Source organism: Megalops cyprinoides, chromosome 3, assembly GCF_013368585.1.
Source record: "Megalops cyprinoides isolate fMegCyp1 chromosome 3, fMegCyp1.pri, whole genome shotgun sequence".
In the NCBI taxonomy this organism is placed as follows: domain Eukaryota; kingdom Metazoa; phylum Chordata; class Actinopteri; order Elopiformes; family Megalopidae; genus Megalops; species Megalops cyprinoides.
The window spans coordinates 50,292,461-50,311,831 of record NC_050585.1 but is presented as its reverse complement, the minus strand read 5'-3'; the positions used below and the strand labels follow the sequence as shown (position 1 = coordinate 50,311,831).

The following is a 19,371-nucleotide window of genomic DNA, read 5'->3' as shown; positions in this document are numbered from 1 at the left end:
TTCTTTAGTTAGTTTTTTATTTCTCCCTTTCAACACCCAAGCGACATCAATGCACTTACCAGTAGAAGCATTTGCTTATGCACAGACACACACTTTACAGGTATAAGTGAGGCGGGGGGTGGGAGGGTTTTAGTCATATCTTACATTGAGTTAAAAAGTGGCTCAATACCATATACCAGCAGAGGGAGGGTACCATTTAAATAGTAATCTAATTACTTTAAAAAATCTATTTATTTTTGTAGTTATTATTATTAATATCATTATTATGGCCACTATTTTAACTGATACGATGTATTCTGTCAGTGCGTCATGTCGCTTCCTTGTCACCTCTGAAGTTACCTTATGAATGTGAACTTGTGGATGCAGTAGCACAATCTTAAACAACCGTGAAAGATTGTAGTATTTATCGCTTGATATTTTTCCTCCAAAGTCAGAAGAAACCAAAAGATAACAATGATGATTATGAGGATGATGACAATGGCAATGACTGTTATGATGTCATGATTTGATTTTTTTTTAATACAATACTACCAGAAATGGATGTTTTTAGTTTCATATAGAAGTTCAGGTACACCAGCATTTATAAGTATGTTAGTGAGTCTGTCTTTTCTGTCAGGGTATGCACATCTATGTGTGTTTGACAGTCAGCCACTGTGAGTGAGCGAGAGTGGGTGTGACAGAGAATGTTTTCATCTATATGCGTGTGTGTGTGTGTGTGTGTGTGTGTGTGTGTGTGTGTGTGTGAGAGAGCATGCATGCATGCATGTGTGCATGCATATAAAAAAGATTATTTTCTTACCTCGTATATTTCTAACTGCAATATATTATATGTATAGATATCTCACAGTATCAGCCGTTTACTGTTGTCTTTTTTCATTACAATAATATCTTGTGGAATCATAAAACGTAAACCCGTTTCCTGAGCATTTCAAGTTTACAGTATCTATGATTAATGTAAGAAAAAACAAATGGAAAAATAAAATAAGAACATGTAATGAATTTGTTTGCCAGTCTTGTGGAGTATGAATTTTTCTCACACTGTGTAAACCCAATGTTTATTAATTTAACTGTTGGTCGGAGTAGGTCAGTGCAATGACATTGTGATATGGTCGCCCCAGTGGTGTGTGAACTCTGCTAAGGCCCGTTCATTCACAGCTCCACATTGCACGTACACACACTGCGTTGCACGCTAGTCGGCCTGCCACATCCTTTAGCATACGTGAAGCGTTCATCTATCGTTCCATCTGTGGGCTTCATTAAGTTGTGCTTCTGTGTCTACATTCTGACTTACGGGGCCACTGTCCTTGTGAAAAAACTGCAGAGTATTCCATTAACGCTAGTCATACACTGACCGAACAGGTCAGCTTTGAACAAATTGTGTATCTGCTAGAATGACATGTCATTATTGGTAATGAATAGACATGCATACATGACACAGTGCTTCTGTTTCCTATCAGCCACGTGCAGCTGATGCAAAGAAAGGAAGAAGATATATGCCCATATGCACTGTAACAAAAATGCATTGATGTAAGTACAAAAAAAAAAAAATCTTGTGGACTGATACAACATAAAAGTAGCCTGAAGCATCATACCACAATTTCCATTGAGTTTCCAGTTTATACCTATCTGCTGCTTAAGCAGTTTCTGTGTGGATCACTAGAACACAAAGGCCAAGACTGACAGGCTTAATGACTTTGCATCTCTGCCTCTCATCCACTGAAATACGTTTATACCATGCTGAATCTGTGACCTTTTTTGTATAAAAAGAGTCATGTCAGTACTATACTACTAGTGTAAGACTATTTTGTGAGATCAGGAAGTCCCTCCTTCTGACATTTCAATTGTTAATGACTTATTGAATATCACAAATTTTCTAGTAAAGTACTGTCTTTTAATACTGGCATTTTCCATTTTCTCTCCGTACCCTCACCAATCTTTCAGGACTCCCTTATCTCTCACCCCAGTTTCTCCACTGATACGCTGGATATGTTCAGACAGGAAATCACCCCCCAGGCAGCCTTATCTACTTGGGCCAAACTGTTACTTTCAGAAACTGCTCTGCTAATGAACTTGTTTGGCAAAATATGAATACAGGACTGTCTTATCCCTGCAGACACACCACATCTGCTGTTCCCTAGCCTCCCCTCCCTCCCTCCTTCCTCCACAAGGTTTAATATTGGTTTCAGACCTCAAAGTCCCTCTTCGCTCTCTTTGCCGATTACATCAGTGCTATTCAGAGATGGGCGGTTAACGAGAAGAAAGGAGAAGAGATCTTGAGGGGGAAAAGAGAGGAGGGAGAATTTAAAAATGGAGAGGGGGAGAAATGGTAACTTGAGTGCTCTTGCTGTCTGTATCTGAGTTCAAGGCGCTACGTCATTCAAAGATAGCATCAGCACCTGTCTAGCTGGATTGCAGTGGCACTGTTACACTACAGTGAAAAATATGAACAGCACTTTACAGAGGCAGATAAGATAACAGAGTAGCTGTTAAGAAACTGTGTTTATAACCAGAGGGCTGCTGGCTCACTTCCCAGGCAGGGCACTGTTGTTGTAGAGCAATTCACAGCACTTTGCACTACCATAGCAAAATATAAGATACAGCATGTAAGTCCTTTGCCAGCTCCATAGATAATGATATAATGGCAGCAAAGTGTAAGAGGATAGACTTGGGATTGTTGTTGAGAGATTGTGTTTGTGAAACAGCCATTTGCTTTGTGTTGTTAATAAAAAGAGAGAAGAAAATGGGGTTATCAACCCTATTTATTCAATGCACACCAGTCACATCACGTAAGAGTGACTAAATGTAAATGTAAACATACATCACTTCCTAATTACAGTAAGTGTCAAGACTAGAGAATTTTTAATGCAGATAAAATAAATATTGATTTGTGATACATTCAGCTCTCAAAGAACCTCTTGGAAGGAAATGCATAGACTACCCCAGGCACCAAAAAACTCCATTAAATCGATGAGATGGCTCCTTCCGCGTCTGAGTCAGTTACTGTAAGAATGACCTGTTCAGGGTCCTCAGACCAAGAAAATCTGGTCAATGGCGCCACCTACCAAAGTCAGATTTGTACTGAGAAAGAACTATGTATTTAACACCACAGCTCTGACTGTGTAAGTTTATGTTTACATGATGATTTGTAAAACCATTTATGAAATTAACAGTTTCACAGTTTACTCTAATGCAATCAACTCCAGTAAAGATATTCAGACTTAGGGTGTCCCCAAAGATCTACAATGCCTTAGTCTGACCGTGTAAGTTTACGTTTACATGGTTACTACACTGATATGTAAAACTACTAATGAAATTTACAGTTTCACAATTTACTCTAGTATTCAGATATTCAGATTTAGGATGGCCTAAAAGACCCACAATGCCATTAGCCTCGGTCCTTCTTTCCTTCCTCTGTCCGTCCCGTGCACGCTGCCTCCCCCCCGATTTCTCCCGCAGAGCCAAGGCTCTGAGGCTGTGCCGTAATTAAAAGCCGGAATCACTTTCCTCCTGTCAGCCTCCACGTTAAAGGCTGCCACCATTATCCCCTCTGTAATCCTAATCTCCCCGACTCCCGCTCCTAATCCACATGCAGACAGAATGCTTAACACACAGATTGATGGCTAAATAGATACACACGCGTGCGCACTCACTCACGCACACACACACACACACAAAGGCACATGCGTGCACATTGTTTGTGCCCTGCCATCACAGGGTGTCTGTCACCTTATCATGTTAAATTCCTCGATTTTCTTCGCTTTCATTAACTGCTGTTCCTTCAGTGGTGCACGGTGGGGTTTGCTAAATCAGCAGGTTTTTGGGGGCTGCCAGGTGGTCAGGTGGGTAGCATGGAAAACAGCCTTTCTCTGAGATGGACACAGATGTAGCTCCACACTGACACACATGACTCTACCCACACCCCTCCCCAGCACAGATACAGGTGCGCGTAGTGCCCGGTGACATGACATCACTCTTAGTCAGCAAAGAGCAGGCTACGGGGCACCTTCTCGGCACACGCTGGAAACTGCACTGTCATTCTGTCACATCGTCACATTCTGACACATCTGCACACTTATCTTGCATGCAATGGAATGTAAGTTATGTGGATGGCTGAAGAATCACTAATGATTTAGGAAGTATGTGTATGTATGTGTGTGTGTGTGTGTGTGTGTGTGTGTGTGTGTGTGTGTGTGTGTGTGTGTGTGTGTGGTGTATGAGACAAACATTTTTGTAGAATTTGTAAAGTTTTTAGTTATTGTATCTTGCTCACTTATTTAACATGTATGAACAAATATCACTTTTCAGAAGATTCACTTTTCAGTTACACACTCCAGTTTGTCCCTGTGAGCTCCAAGCCTGGACTATCATAATAAAAATTCAAGGAGGGGTGAGGGCAATGCTTTTTAAGCATTCGTAATTAAAGGAAGAGATGTGCTTTCTTACAATATTTTCATAGTACAAATATTAATGTTACATAAAAGTAATGATTATTACTAGTGTATTTATGGGAAAATCACTCTTATTTATGGAGTTTTATATATCTTTCTTTTATATTTTGATATTTCAGGCTATATTTAAATAACACATGGAAAATACAGTGTTTATAGTATTTTCACTGTTATTATTTGAACCACAGGTACTCTATGGCTGGATTTGTGTCAGGGCGCAAAGTGAGAAGGTCTAAGTGTGTTTTGGAGTTAACACGTACATGCTCACACCACCTATGCTCCCTGACTTTTGTGTTCTGCACTCAAATGATTTTACATTTTTCATATGTCCTGCATCTCCATACATCGTGCTCTATAGGTAATGCTCCTTTAGACTCCCCTGTGTGTGTTTGTATGATGTGACTATTGCAGGTTGCTAAGCGCTGGTCTCTGTGTGTCGTGTGCTGCCGTCACCGTGGGAAACAGGAAGATGACTCCGCATAAACACACTGAGTCAGATGAGGGAGAGGGATATAGCGGTTACTGCCCCTGCAACATGAACTCGTAGCACCACCGCGGTGTGGAGGGCAGCGGTTGGTGTAATCATGACTGGGGGATGTAGAGGTACCTGGATCAAGGTATGTTACACTGGCTGGGTGGCAGTGTAGCATAGTAGTTAAGGAACAGGACTCCTAACCAAAAGGTTTCTGATTCAATACCTCATGGGGGAACTGCTTCTGTACCCTTGGGCAAGGTGCTTAACCCACAATTACCTCAGTAAATATCCTGCTGTATAAATGGATAACATTGTAAAAACCTTTAATTGATGTAAGTCTGGATAAGAGTGTCTGCTAAATGCTGATAATGTAATGTAATATAATGTCTGAGACAATACACACTCCCATAAGTACACTGAAGGAGGTATCTGTTCTTTAAAGCTCTTCAGTGTTAGGAGAGCTTTAGTACCTATAATATTTTTAAATGTTCCACCCAACAGTGGCACACACTTCCTTCTCTCTGCCTCACTGAATCGTTCTGCTTCATAAGACTGCAGACTGAAGTCAAATCATTCTGTCTCGAGTGCGTGTGGTGTGTGTTGAAATTAGAAGCCTCTCTTGCAATGCCTATTTCATTTTAAGATCATCAAAAACTAATCCTTGACTGACACCGGGATGGAGGGTTTCTGAGACAGAAGAAGAAGAAAATGGTGAGCTGAGTAATAAAATAGTATAAACTACTAAACGACCTCAGTCAACTCTCAGCCGCGATGGGGTTGTGTGACACTTGAAGGTTGTTGTGGCTTCTGTATGCATGTGTGTGCTTTCTGTATGTTCGCGCAAATTAGTAAGCGCTTACGCTTTCATTCTAACCATCCGTTCCTCAGAGTATATGGGCAGGCCGAAGTGCGAAAGGAAGATGTTATGCACGGGGTGGGGGTGGTGGTGGTGGTGGTGGCTTGGGAAAGCAGCAGCTTGAAAGCCACTCATTTCCTGTCAAAACAAGTCTACACACATGTGCACAGTGACGGAAGCAAACGCCCGACAGGGGCTGCGCCGTCGCCTGTGCCTCGTTTCTCTCGCTCTGAAACAATTGCCCGACATGGAGGTCACAAGTTACTGACAGATACCTCAGAGGCCACACAAACACATAAAAATCAACACCAGGGCTGAACACGCCTTGAAAAGGCTATCTTCAAAAGACGTTCCCATCACTTTTGAAGGCGCCAGTAGACTGTTAATTAATGTTTATGTTCGAGCGTTTTCATATGATAACATATGTAAGATCAAATATGATGTTCAAAAGACTTACAGTCCAGAAACCAACAGCAAATTGTTCCAGAAATTTCCAGTTCCAGTTTCAGAAGCAAATTAAGAAACTTTTAGTTTGGCATAAATGGCAAATGGAATAAATACTTGCTGCTTATCTTACACACAGTTGCATCGCATAACGTGCCCAGGTTAGATATTTTTTAGTCTTGATTTCATTTCAAAACATGTTTCAGCGCTCTGGGGAAAAAATGCACTTTTCTCGTTGTCTCCAGCGCGCATAGAGTTAAGCGCAGCTTGGGTTTGACAACCGGCAGGCGCATGCGTCAGACGCCGGAGTGAGGAGCAGCGGAAAGCGGAGCGATCAGTGCAGCCGATCTCTCCCCCGAACAATGATGTCCGTCTCGTCGCTGCTGCTGTCTGCTAGGTCCCCGTTTCCTGGTCACTGAATGGCTTTGGTCACTGTGCAGCGGTCGCCTACTCCAAGTGCTACCTCCAGCCCTTGCGTTTCGGTGAGTTAATCCTGCCCGTAACTCCGATGTCCTCTTCAGCCCCTTCGGAAGTTTTTTTGGGCTGATTTCCGCTGTTTTTATGTCTCGCCGGGAAAGGGTCTTGCCAGATAGTGTCCTGCCGCTGTCAGGCTGCGCATGCGGTAGTTATTCTACATTTGAAGTGGAACGTATCTTAAGTACAGAATGGGTGGGTTTTTTTTACTGGGATATTATGAATGCAACTGTACTATCAAAGATGTCATACGATTCCCCATCGGCTAACTGCACAGCAAGCTATCGCTCTAGCAAGGGAATACAGAATTTCACATGTATAGTGTATGCTAACTAGCTAACATAAGCTATGGAGCCAGATAGCCGGCTAGCTATTGGCTGGGCTATCGTAATGATGGCTGGCTAGTCATCCCGCTTCCGATAATGTCATGCCAAATCAAGATGGGGATGAAGTCTCTCACTTCAGACCTTAGCTGCCGTTAGCAAGCTACTTTGCTTGCCATTTCCTATCTGTAGCAAAATTTTCATAGAACTTCTCATTGGGGCTTCCTTTAGTTCCCTCCCTATTTTTTTTTATAGACTAGCTAGGTAGCCTTGCATGCTAGCTAGCTAGCTAAAAACCTTAAATACCAGCTTTTGAATATCCTAAATATGTGGACCCCAAGCGTTTGACTCGGTTGCAGGCCGTCAATAGCGTTTTGTCGTTATTTCTGTCGTTTTATGGGGTTTGTTAGCCAGCTAGCTACTGACAGCTATCAGGCTTCCCAGGCAACTAAACCAGGAAGTGATCACGGTTGGAGCGAGCCGGGCTGGACTATATTGTTGCAACCGAAGACAAACTCTGAGATCTGAGGATTGGGGATTTTGGGTAACGTTAGGTAAAAAGTCATTTCAGGCATAATCCTTCCCTCTCCGTCGTCACTTGTTCTAATATCCAACGCAGTGATCCTAATCTCGTTAGCTTGCCTAACGAAATTTCCTAGCTCGCTAGCTATGCTTGGCATGTATGGTCGGTCTGTGTGTAGTAAGCTCCGACCCAAGGGACTTGCACACTCCCAAAAATCTACATCCCCGCGGGGGAAACTCCTTATGAATGCACATGAATGAATAAATCATTCCGGCAGGCTCCATAAAAATGACGTGTTCAGTACTGTCCTGTCTTCCCGTCACGCCAAGGGTGGAGATAAACCCGTATAGATAAATCTTCAGGGCGCTGCCGTAATGTAGCCTAGGTAGTGTAGCCCTTATCAGAGAGGGATGCCTATGGCGCTGGCCCAAGAGAAAACCGGTAACCGCGTCCCTCGTCATTGGACGATTAATCTCCTCAAAGCTGGAAACCAAACACCGAATTTAATGTCCTATCGAACCACCGTCATACCCTCATCCCTAGTAAGAGAGGAAGATTAGTCTGCAAAGTCAGCCACGTATGTGGAGCAGGGTAGTTCACCTTAATTTCTTCTGCTTTTTTTGTTTGTCTTCTTCTTCCTCTACTTTGTCTCTTTCCTTTGCACTAATAGTTACATCAACATGCCTATTCATTACCATTGTTGTTACTGATGTATCGTGTATTTCACATTTGAAACGCTGCACTGTGAGAATGGTTTTCCAGTTATGTCAGTAAAGCATAATGTGAATTTGTCGTAGTGTCCTCGCACTTCTGTGCATACCAATGTTGCATTACCTTACTGAGTGTTAACCCACCGTTGGTGGCCACATTGAGGGGTAGTGTGTAAAATGTAGTATGTCAAGGAACTGATGCAACAGCACCAGGAGCAGTGAAATGCACCATCTAGCTGCTATGCTTTAATGGCTGTGCCTCTAGTGTATTGATAGTCAAACACATTACATTACATTATTGTCATTTAGGAGGCACTCTTATCCAGAGTGACTTACATAGGTTACAATTTTTACTCTTTATCCATTTATACAGCCGGCTATTTACTGAGGCAGCTATAGGTCAATGACCTTGCCCAAGGGTACAGCAGCAGGGAATTGAACCAGCAACCTTCCGGCTATGAGCCCTGCTCCTTACCCCTATGCTACATTGCCATCCCCACACACTTACATTCCTGCATTCTCACCTTCATGGCCATTTGGTGAAATGATTAATTTGGAATTTTGAATTGAGCACTTCTTGTCAATCCAGTATCAGGTCTGTGGTGCAGTGGTAAAGAACAGCAGCTTGTAGCCCATTGGTTCCTGGTGCAGTTTGCAGGTGGGCCACTGCTGTTGTACCCGTGTGTGAGGCACTCAAACAAAATTGTCATAGTAATTATCCAGCTGCATAAATGGATAACGTGATAAAAAACCATCTAAGATGCTCCAGATAAGTGTGCCCGCAAGGCAAATGTCATGTAAAGAGTCAATGGTTGAGTTTACATGACAAGTATCCTACCTGTGTTTCGAGCCAAGATACTCGCAGCTTTTGTATGAGTGCCACTGGAGGGGGAAAGCTCCAATGGGAGCTGGGTCAGGGTGTACGAAAGGGGAAGTCGAGACATTTTTCAGAGCTGGCTGGTTTGTCTGAAGGGACAGGAAAGTATCGGTATTATGTGTGAGACGGTAAGTGAGAGCAAATTCAAAGCTGTGGTTTATGACTTCCTCCCAAATCGGCTATGGCTCAGCTGTAGCTGCAGACAAGCTGGTGGGACTGGGTTGTGGCATGCTGTCTGTGCTTGTCTGTGCATGTGTATGTGTGTGTGTGTGTGTGTTTGTGTATGTAAAATAAGACAATAACTAGGCTTGATGAGGAAGTCATTTGAAGCAACATTTTAATGTTGTGGCCAACTCCTGGTTCTGATTTTGATGCACTGATGTGGCTTCTTAGCTGGTGTAACAAAGCTGACGCCCACCGCCCAGAATTAAACCGCCTCTTTGTTGTTCCAGGAGCAAAACGGCAAAATCAGGTTATGCGAGTGAGATAGGCTTACGTCCCCCCGGGGTCCTGACGGCACCAGCTGCCTGTCATGTGATCCCAGTGAGGCGCCCATGTGAGCCGTCTTGTGAGATGCCAGAAGGTTGTTTTTTTTTTTCTTGTTCTTGCTAAAAGCCGCAGTTTAACCTTTCCCAGCGCTACCGATTTGGCGCGAGCACAGAAACGGCCTTTAGGAGAGTCTCGGAACCGGGCTTTTAAGTGCCGGCTAGTTTGACACATTCTCGGTCGCACTCAGCGTGCTTCTGGCGAACTGTGGCCAGATTAATCATCAACACCTGGACGCTGGTGTTTTTTTTTTTTTTCTACTGCCACTGCAAAGTTGCTGCCAGAGATGGAAACTTTGAGGTCTGGGCTTTCCACATTTATGTGCATTGCAACATCATCTGGTGTTAATGTCCCTAAAAATCTGTGTGCTGTGTTTGTGTGCTGATTTATAGAGCCTGGTCTGGTATACAGATGAGGGTCTTTATTAAAATCTGAGCTCTCGTGCAAATTCAAGACGATAGTTAAAGCCAAATTACCAGCGCTTTTGAGCATTGTTTCTCTCAGAAGACAAATTTGATCCTGTACCTTGTGAGGAGAAATGCAGGGAAAACCATGCCTTTGTCTTACAATGTGACATTCATTTTTAAAAGAACTAGCTCTGCAAAATATTTTTGCATTATAGTTTATTAATCGTAAGTATAATGTAATGATTAATAAACAGCCTGTGTGGAACGTGAGGTTATCCCTTAAAACTGTTCTATGTAAGAAGCCCAGAGCACTTCTCACTAGCTGCAGTATAAAGCTCTGGTTATGATGAGTTTATGAAATAGTGGGATGGAATCACAATTGTGACCCTCATATGATACACAGAAATTAGGCCGTGTTCTGTTGTTTTATCAGGCAGATTGTGCAGCACCATCAGTATGAAAACTGAGTCAGTTAATCAGATTAATCGGATAATGCCAAATAGATGAATTTTTATCAGCTAACTCCCTTTATTGCACTTAATCCCATAGCTAAAGATAATAAAATCAAGTGACTTCATCACCTCTGACAAGGGACTGAAGTATTGGAAATCTGCCTGGTAGCACACAGAATGCTCCGCTCTCATTGGTTCCTACAGCTGCCTGCCCCTCCCGTCTCCCCTCCGCGCAGTGACATGGTAACCATGGAGACCAGCTTGTACATACTACATGTATGATAGCGAGGCGATTCAGGATATCTGAGTCTGGGAGAGGGAGGTGCCTTCTACGTATACCGAGAAATAAGAATCTGTCTGTGTGTATGTGCAGAGAATGTGTCTAAGCGCGCATTGGTAAGTGTGTATATATTTCTTCTGGCCACACCCTAAAAAAAACAGATTGAGGTCATTTTCTGCAAATTAAAACCAGGTGCAGGACGGGCAGGGCTATTTCTGAATCATCCTTTCTCCGTCGCTCTTTCATTGTGTATTTGACTCTTTCACCAGTGACATTAGTATCACAAGGGAATCGGTTCATCCAATTGTGAGAGACACAATGATGTGTGTGCCTGCGTGTTTGCGTGCTTGGGTGTGTGCACATGTGTTTTGGTCATCGGAATTCTGAGGGTATTTGAATTTTTTTTTTTGTGTTCCATTATATTTGTTCCCTGTAGCTTGCTTTGTTGACTGTGTGTCTCCCAGACACTTCTATGGAGAGTGTGTGTGTGTGTGCTTGTGTGTGTGTGTGTGTTTGTTTGTATGAAAGACAGAGGCTCTGTCCAGGTGTGGCGCAGCGGGGGACAGGCCATCTGATCCTTGGGAGAAAGTGCTCTGAGTAGAGGATTATGGGAACAGACTGGGATTAAACCCCCGTGTATGCTGTACCACCGCCCGTACAGGGAAACAGGACGGCCGCCCCCTAATCTGTCCAAAATAGGATTTATTGGTCTATGGTTTCTTATGTGCTGCCATGATGTAGCCACAGTGCTCCACACTTGCTAGGAGGCCCGTACTGTTGCCAAGGAATCCATGATTCCTAAATTTGAATTTTGGATTTGAGAGGGGTGACTTGCCTTTTGCAAGCATGCATAGCTTGCAGATCAACTCTTTCTTTTTGTCTGTGGAAGGAGATTGCACAGATTTGTCTAAATGGAAATGCACAATATTGTGGATCTGCCATTAGAAACGTTTGATAGGCAGCGTCAGGCGATGGGGTGTGGAATTGGGGAGCTCCTGTTGTGCTTTGTATTATGTACAGGACAGAATATGCACCTGCTCTCCAGAAGTAAAATGTGGTTCTCTCCTGTTTTATTCCCTGTTGGCATTGGAGAGCTGCCCTACATTACATTTTTATGCATTATTTATTTGCAATCAGATACTTCATCCAGGGCAACTTGCATTGCTTACATTTTACATTTTACACCTATTGGGTGACCGCCTTTTTACATAGATGGAGTCTTGTTGGTCAGGTTCAGTGGAGGAACCTCCCCAAACAATCCCTTAGCAATTTTACATTTGATATTCAAACTCTAACTCCGGGCCTGTAGTCTAATTCTTGCTTCATCCCACTGCCTTGTACCTTCTATTCAGCTATCAGAATGCTCCAAAAGTCACACCCTAATACATTCAAATGTCTGGCAATTAACTTCATAACACTCTGTCAGATTAATACATTATGCCTGAAAGCTTCTAGGTTTGTCTGAACCAATTACTGACTGTTGCCAGAGCTCTGTGATCAATAGGTGTCCTTATTTTGTCCTTATTTTTCCACATTGAATTTTACAGCAACAGATCGATGTGAAGGGCCTTCTCTCCTGAACAAAAAAATCAACATCACCCTCCTACTGTTAGCTCTGCAGCCAAGATTTCCTTGAAGAGCAAATACGTTTTTACTGTCCATTCAGAGTTTGTGTTGGGCCTTGCTGTGCAGGTGTCTGTTAGATCTACAGTGAGATAAATGCCTCCTTTCCTGGGTGAGACTCTGTAAAGTAAAATAAGGGATGATCTATAATGTAATGTAATGTGATCTACACCATCAGGGTAGCTGGATTCACTAACATTGTGCTCTGCTATAAATATAGGCCTGCACACATTCAGTGATCTGGCAGCTCGGCACATGTCTGCACATTCTGCTGCCCTGATGCTGAAACATGTTGTTCTTGACAGACGCGACACATGAAACCGCTTTGGAGTGCATTCCTAGCCCAACCCACATTTAGCCTAGTCGGTCAGATGCTTAACGTCATTGGTCAGACATTTCTTCTTTCTGTCTCTCGCAGTTTGCTTGAGTCCGTTGCTGCGGACCCCGTAAGTGAATTGTGGGAGTGCCGAAATGCGCTCCGCTATGACCGCTGCAGGGCAGCGCAACGTACAGCGGCAGGGCGCGGCAGTTAGGGACGGCACATACTCTTAACGAATCAGATAATGAGACGTGAGCTTGCTGTCTGCTTTTCTGAATGGGCATCTGTATTACCCTACAACCTCAGCTTTTAAGGATTTCAGAGTTCACACGGTGGGGGGGGCATGTTTAAAATGGAGCTGATGTCCTGTTCAGGAGTTAAGCTGAGGCTGTTAGCGGGGTTTGACTGTAAGGTTTGCCTTCTAAAGCTAGATCCCACCTCAGTCACGCCATCCATGGGATAAGCCCTTGGGTCCACCCCTCAGCTGTACACCTGGGGCTGCTGATGTAAGATAAAGAAAAGTGAATAATGTCTGAAAGATGTGTCTAACAGATGCACGGCCAGGTGTTGGGAGGGTATGAGCATTCCACCACCGCGGCTTTTCCGTCAAGCTTTACGGTCAGGTCAACCTCAACATGACTTCACCGCCCCCTGTGGCCACGCTGGGTACTGCAGAATTCTTTCCTCAGCCCTCTCTGTCTTTTGCTTCAGAGTACAACAGAGAGCTCCGTCTGTGCGGCGGAGTTTTGAGGCATGAGCGAGCATATAAACATCCCCTTGCAAACGGGTGATGTCATCCCCTGGAGCTGCAATTAGAGTGAGGTTAATTCCCCTAGCTGGGGACCCTGGTCTTTAGCTCGGTGAGATAATGCTGTCTCTTGTGCCGCGCGAACGGCAAGGGCAGCCATCTGAAACCCGCAGCAGACCTACCCCATTACACCTGCACCATTGTGGCTGAACTTCTGCTGCTCTCGCTCTCCCTTTCGGGCTGAATGGGAGTGTTCATCTTTTATTTCCGTCTCTGTTCGGAGGCTGGAATCTTTCCCGTGAGGCATCACGGACAGAGGGTGCATTCGCCTGTTTTCAAAAGACAGTGGTGTAGGTGGGTCAAGAAGCTCTATCTCCCAGCCCTCTCCTGTGGTTTTAAACATTAATGAAGACCAGTTTTAGGATTCCATCTTCATAGTGTTGTCCATGCTTTTCCAGTCTAAAATGGGTCAGCGCTGTGGTGTAGTGGTTGGGGAACAGAACTTGTATGCATAATTTTGACGGTTCAAATCCCAGATGGGGTTTCCTGTTCTACCTTGTCAAGCCAAGTTACCTAACTTAAATTGCTTTAGTAAGATATTCAGCTCTATACCGTAGATAGAAAGTAAGCTGTGTAAGTTGTTCAGTTGAGTATATTCAGTTGCTCAAAAGAGTATATATTGAGCAAATAAATACCAGTAAATGCAATTGAAAACTAGAAGAGAATCCCCACAAAAATGGATCGTTAATTTTTTAACTAAATCCCAAATACTGGATTGGAATTATTCCACGTGATGCTGTGGAGTCTGTTTTTCATAACGTTTGTTTAGACACATCTGTTAGCCATGCGCTCACACACGCTGTCTCGTGGCGAGCTGTCACGACAGAGGCATCGAGCGGCATCTTCCTTAGCAAGCCGTGTCTGTGCTTTCTTTAAAATGCCTTTGTCAAAAAATACAAATAAAACACGGGCCTATAAGATGAACAATAAGGCATAATGTATCCAAAATAACTCACCGTCCACCCTCTACCTTCCCCACACCCTCTACATCGGATGTTTCCCTTCAGTGTAACGCTCTCATGCTGTAGGAGTATTGGGGGTTTGTCCAGGTCTGAGGATGTGCGCTGTATTTCAGATGTCATTGGAAAAGGTTTTTAATCATTTGAATGTTTTGTATCATGATCTGGAGTAACAGGGAGCCTGGTGTCTGATCCTGGTGTCTATGGGGTGGCAGTGTAGCATAGTGGTAAGGAGCAGGGCTCGTAACCAAAAGGCTGCCAGTTCAATTCCCCACCGAGGCACTGCTGCTGTACCGTTGGGCAAGGTACTTAGCCCACACTGCCTTAGTAAATATTGAGCTGTATAAATGGATAACGTGTATAAATTGTAACCTATGTAAGTTGCTCTGGAGAACAAATGACAATAATAAAAATGTAATGTAATGTAATGTAGGAGTATTGGGGGGTTATCCAGGTCTGAAGTTGTATGGTGTGGTTCAGATGTCACTGGAAAGCGTTTTTAATTGGAACGGTTTGTTTAATGATCTGGAGTAAGAGGGAGGCTGGTCTCTGACTGCTGCTTGTGTTCTGTCCACAGGAGGCGGACAGCGGTGAGGAGGAGCGACGCGCTCAGCCCAGGAGGTAAGAACATCACTGCAGCTGCGCAGCTCCGACTGCGCTGTCTGCTCCAACTGCGCTGTCTGCTCCCACTGCGCTGCTCCAACTGCGCTGTCTGCTCCAACTGCGCTGTCTGCTCCCACTGCGCTGTCTGCTCCCACTGCGCAGCTCCAACTGCGCTGTCTGCTCCTACTGTGCAGCTCTGACTGCGCTGTCTGCTCCCACTGCGCAGCTCCAACTGCGCTGTCTGCTCCAACTGCGCAGCTCCGACTGCGCTGTCTGCTCCCACTGCGCAGCTCCGACTGCGCTGTCTGCTCCCACTGCGCTGCTCCCACTGCGCAGCTCCGACTGCGCTGTCTGCTCCCACTGCGCAGCTCCGACTGCGCTGTCTGCTCCCACTGCGCTGTCTGCTCCCACTGAGCAGCTCCGACTGCGCTGTCTGCTCCCACTGAGCAGCTCTGACTGCTCTGTCTGCTCCCACTGCGCTGTCTGCTCCCACTGAGCAGCTCTGACTGCTCTGTCTGCTCCCACTGCGCTGTCTGCTCCCACTGCGCAGCTCCAACTGCGCTGTCTGCTCCCACTGCGCTGTCTGCTCCCACTGCGCAGCTGCAACTGCGCTGTCTGCTCCCACTGAGCAGCTCCAACTGCGCTGTCTGCTCCCACTGCGCTGTCTGCTCCCACTGAGCAGCTCCGACTGCGCTGTCTGCTCCCACTGCGCTGCTCCAACTGCGCTGTCTGCTCCAACTGCGCTGTCTGCTCCCACTGCGCAGCTCCGACTGCGCTGTCTGCTCCCACTGCGCAGCTCCAACTGCGCTGTCTGCTCCCACTGCGCAGCTCCAACTGCTCTGTCTGCTCCAACTGCGCTGTCTGCTCCAACTGCGCTGTCTGCTCCCACTGCGCAGCTCCGACTGCGCTGTCTGCTCCCACTGTGCAGCTCCAACTGCGCTGTCTGCTCCCACTGTGCAGCTCCGACTGCGCTGTCTGCTCCCACTGTGCAGCTCCGACTGCGCTGTCTGCTCCCACTGAGCAGCTCCGACTGCGCTGTCTGCTCCAACTGCGCTGTCTGCTCCCACTGCGCAGCTCCAACTGCACTGTCTGCTCCCACTGCGCAGTTGTGACTACACTGCCTGCTCCCATTGTACAAGTTTAACCGCACTGCCTTCTGTCCTCACTGACTGTCTGACTGACTGACTGACTGTGCTGCTTATCAGGTTTAACCTGCTGCAGAAGTTGCCTCAACCAGTAGCAAGGAATTTCCTGCTTGTCAACTTATTTTTAAGAAATGCAGACAGGAGTCAAGTGAATATTGCATCACCAGCTGTCAGGAATCTCTGTTTCTGCTTAAGGCATTTGTCTCTGAGTGTATTTAACTGATAAAGTTGATAAAGCCTCGATTGCAAAAGCTCAGTTCAACAATCTTAAAGTGCAGAAAAAAATTTGACACCTCTCAGCATGCAATTCATCATTTGTCCACTGGGTGGACAGAACAGGCTTGTTGATACAGAGAAGGAGAGGTGTAGCAGTCTTCTTCCAGAACTGTGTCAGAAAGCGAACGGGTCATTCTTTTCTGTGTTTTGTACGATACACAAGGTTCTGCACATGATATACATATTTACGGGCTCACAGTAAAAGTGAAGTACTTTCAGTCCTTGCCCTTGTGAAGGGGAGAGTGTAGCAGATTACGGTGCAGTTACAAGTATTTATTCAGCAAGTTTAATCATTCACAAGGCAAGAAAAAAAGTCTCGTCCAGGTCCCATGCTTGTTCTGGGTTTATCGTTTCTATATTTATTAGTAGTGTTGTGTATTAATTTTTGTGATCATGGCCCTTGCCTGAACATCATGTGCTCCTAATAAATCAAGACCTAAAAAAACAAAAAAGAATGATGGCAAATCCGTTCAGTCTGTGCAAAACAAAGAGGCAGCCAGTGAGGTTATAAACTGCGTCCTGCGTAAACCGTGCAGTCCTGTGCAGCAGCGGCTATTTGCATGGCGATGTCGAAGCGCGATCTGATAAGGTCAGTCAGATTTGTGTACGAGGGAAAAGGAGGCGAGGGAAGTCTTTTCTCTCTGAATGCAACATCTGTAGTGGCAATTCCTGTTTTTGTTGTCACGCTCACCTCTGACGTGCGAGATTTTGCGCGTGTGAAGGATTGCGCGTAGGGTGCGTGTCGGCTCGCCCGTGTGTTCCCGGGAGAGGTGAAGAGCGAGTTCCGCCCGCTGATTTGCATCTCTGCACGCGCGTGTATGTGCGTACGTGCCAGCACGCTCCCTCCACAGCACGCTGACGTGTGTTTAAATGTCTGGAATCTCGACTGTGGGAGAGCGATTCTGGTGATGCCAAGGTGCATGCTCAGAACACCGCTGTGGTGCCGAAGAGTCCTGCGACAACCAGCTCCACTGGAAGCTGCTTGCATTACATTGCATTACATTACATTTAGCAGACGCCCTTATCCGGAGCGACTTCCAGCACAATGGAACATAAGTGCATCCATTCAATTTAAACGAGAAACAGCGTCAGACCAGGCTGACAACACTCCCAGACCAGTGAGTGTGAGCTTAACACTATTCAAGCCCTAACGCAAGTTAACTTGTGTGTTCTGACAGAAGCCAAGTATACTACGATACAACAGTCCTTAGAGTACAGAATCCAAAATACATCACAATACTACATGTAAAATAAGTATCAAAAACTGGAAGTATCAGGTGTTTGGGGGGGACTGAAGTGGACCTGAGGGATTGAAGTGAAACCGAACATTAACGCTCAGCGCAGACTCAATAATGCTCCTGTATTCATCCTCCTCTCTCTTCAGCCAGGTGTGTACAATACTGCTCTCCCCAGCCAGGTGTGTACAATACTGCTCTCCCCAGCCAGGTGTGTGTAATAACTGACTCAGCCGCCAGCTCTGTCAGCTCTGTCATACCAGCACTGAGCTGTGCAGCTCTGGAGAAGAGGGGGGGTTTGGGGTGTATTTAGCATTTCTCTGTTCTTGCATGTCTCAGTTTTTTAAAAATTGCCTCTTTTTAGTCTTTTTCCTTGTGTAATTCTCCTCAGTTCTTGTTTTCATCCTTTTTTTGCTCCTGGCCCATCATGTCATTTCCGCCACCAAATCTACCTTCATCTAAATCTGGCCTCCCCTCCTCCCACCTCCACTTAATTTCGCACTTAGTGGAGATATATACTGTACCAGTCAAAAGTCTAGACACATTTTTCTTTCTTTATTTTTACTGTTTTCCACATTTTAGAATAATAGTAAAGACGTCAAAGCTATGAAATAGCACAAATGGATGCAGTGACCAAAAAAATGTTATAAACAAATCAAAACTGTGTTATATGTTAGATTCTTCAAAATAGCCAAAAATGTTTTTTTTTTTTTCATTTTTTTATTAACATTTTGGCTATTTTGAAGAATCATTTTTAACATTATATTTGTCTAAGAAACAAATTTTTTTAAGCATTAATCTTTAGATCAAAACGTCTTTGAGTGCCTGTTTCCCACCCTGATCAGGTGTGTCCAAACTTTTGACTGGTACTGTTTCCTCTGTGAAGAATGTGCACACGCAGCACCGATAAACTAAAACACCGAAACGCACATGCTATTCTCACTGTTCATAAAACTTTTATTTGACCCCTCAACCCCCCCCCCCCCCCCCGCCCCCTACCCAGTTGGATAAATGTCCAAGAATTTGTGTGCCTGGCTCTGTGCCTGTCGGTCCTTGTGTGTTTGTGTCCGTCGTTGCTCCATAAAGGGTTGGTTACACTGGTCACAAGGTTGGATCTGAAGCAGCGGGCACAACTTCTTCATCCCCCCTCTCTGTCCTGTTCTCCCCAGCGTGGAGGAGTATGGGAAACAGCTGGCTTTTGGTACGAGACGGTGGGGGTCACCCAGGGAGTGCTGAGAAGTACGGCAGAAGTGTTTACCCTTTCCTTGAAAAATCTTGGCACAGGACAGGCATTGCAAAACAGGAACTAAAATATAGCATTATCAAAACTTTAGCAACAACAACAGCTTGTACATATGCAAAAATATCTGAGCATGTGTATGCAAATAAAAGTACACTAGGACAAGTAAACATAGTATTATTATTCTCCAGAGTAAAAAGATTTCTAATTGTACAAATAAACAGATATAATTCTGTAACTTATGTAAATGTATGTAAAATAGTACACAAATAAATTGTATTTTGAAGTAAAGCCTGGCCCCTAGGACCACAAAAATTTGATTAATCCTGTGTTGCTGTTTGCCCCTGC

The 19,371-nt window shown here is 44.8% G+C and overlaps 1 protein-coding gene across 1 annotated transcript in view; it reads left to right on the top strand.

The window, feature by feature from the left end:
• Positions 1 to 6,574: 6,574 nt before the first annotated feature.
• The window catches only part of LOC118775773 (protein phosphatase Slingshot homolog 2-like), a 36,224-nt gene continuing 23,427 nt past the window's right edge, over positions 6,575 to 19,371 (top strand). Inside the window, exons 1-2 of the mRNA XM_036525870.1 lie at positions 6,575 to 6,705; positions 15,102 to 15,145. Of these exons, the coding sequence (XP_036381763.1) occupies positions 6,643 to 6,705; positions 15,102 to 15,145 (107 nt within the window). The 5' untranslated portion in view covers positions 6,575 to 6,642. The remainder of the gene's footprint in view (positions 6,706 to 15,101; positions 15,146 to 19,371) is intronic.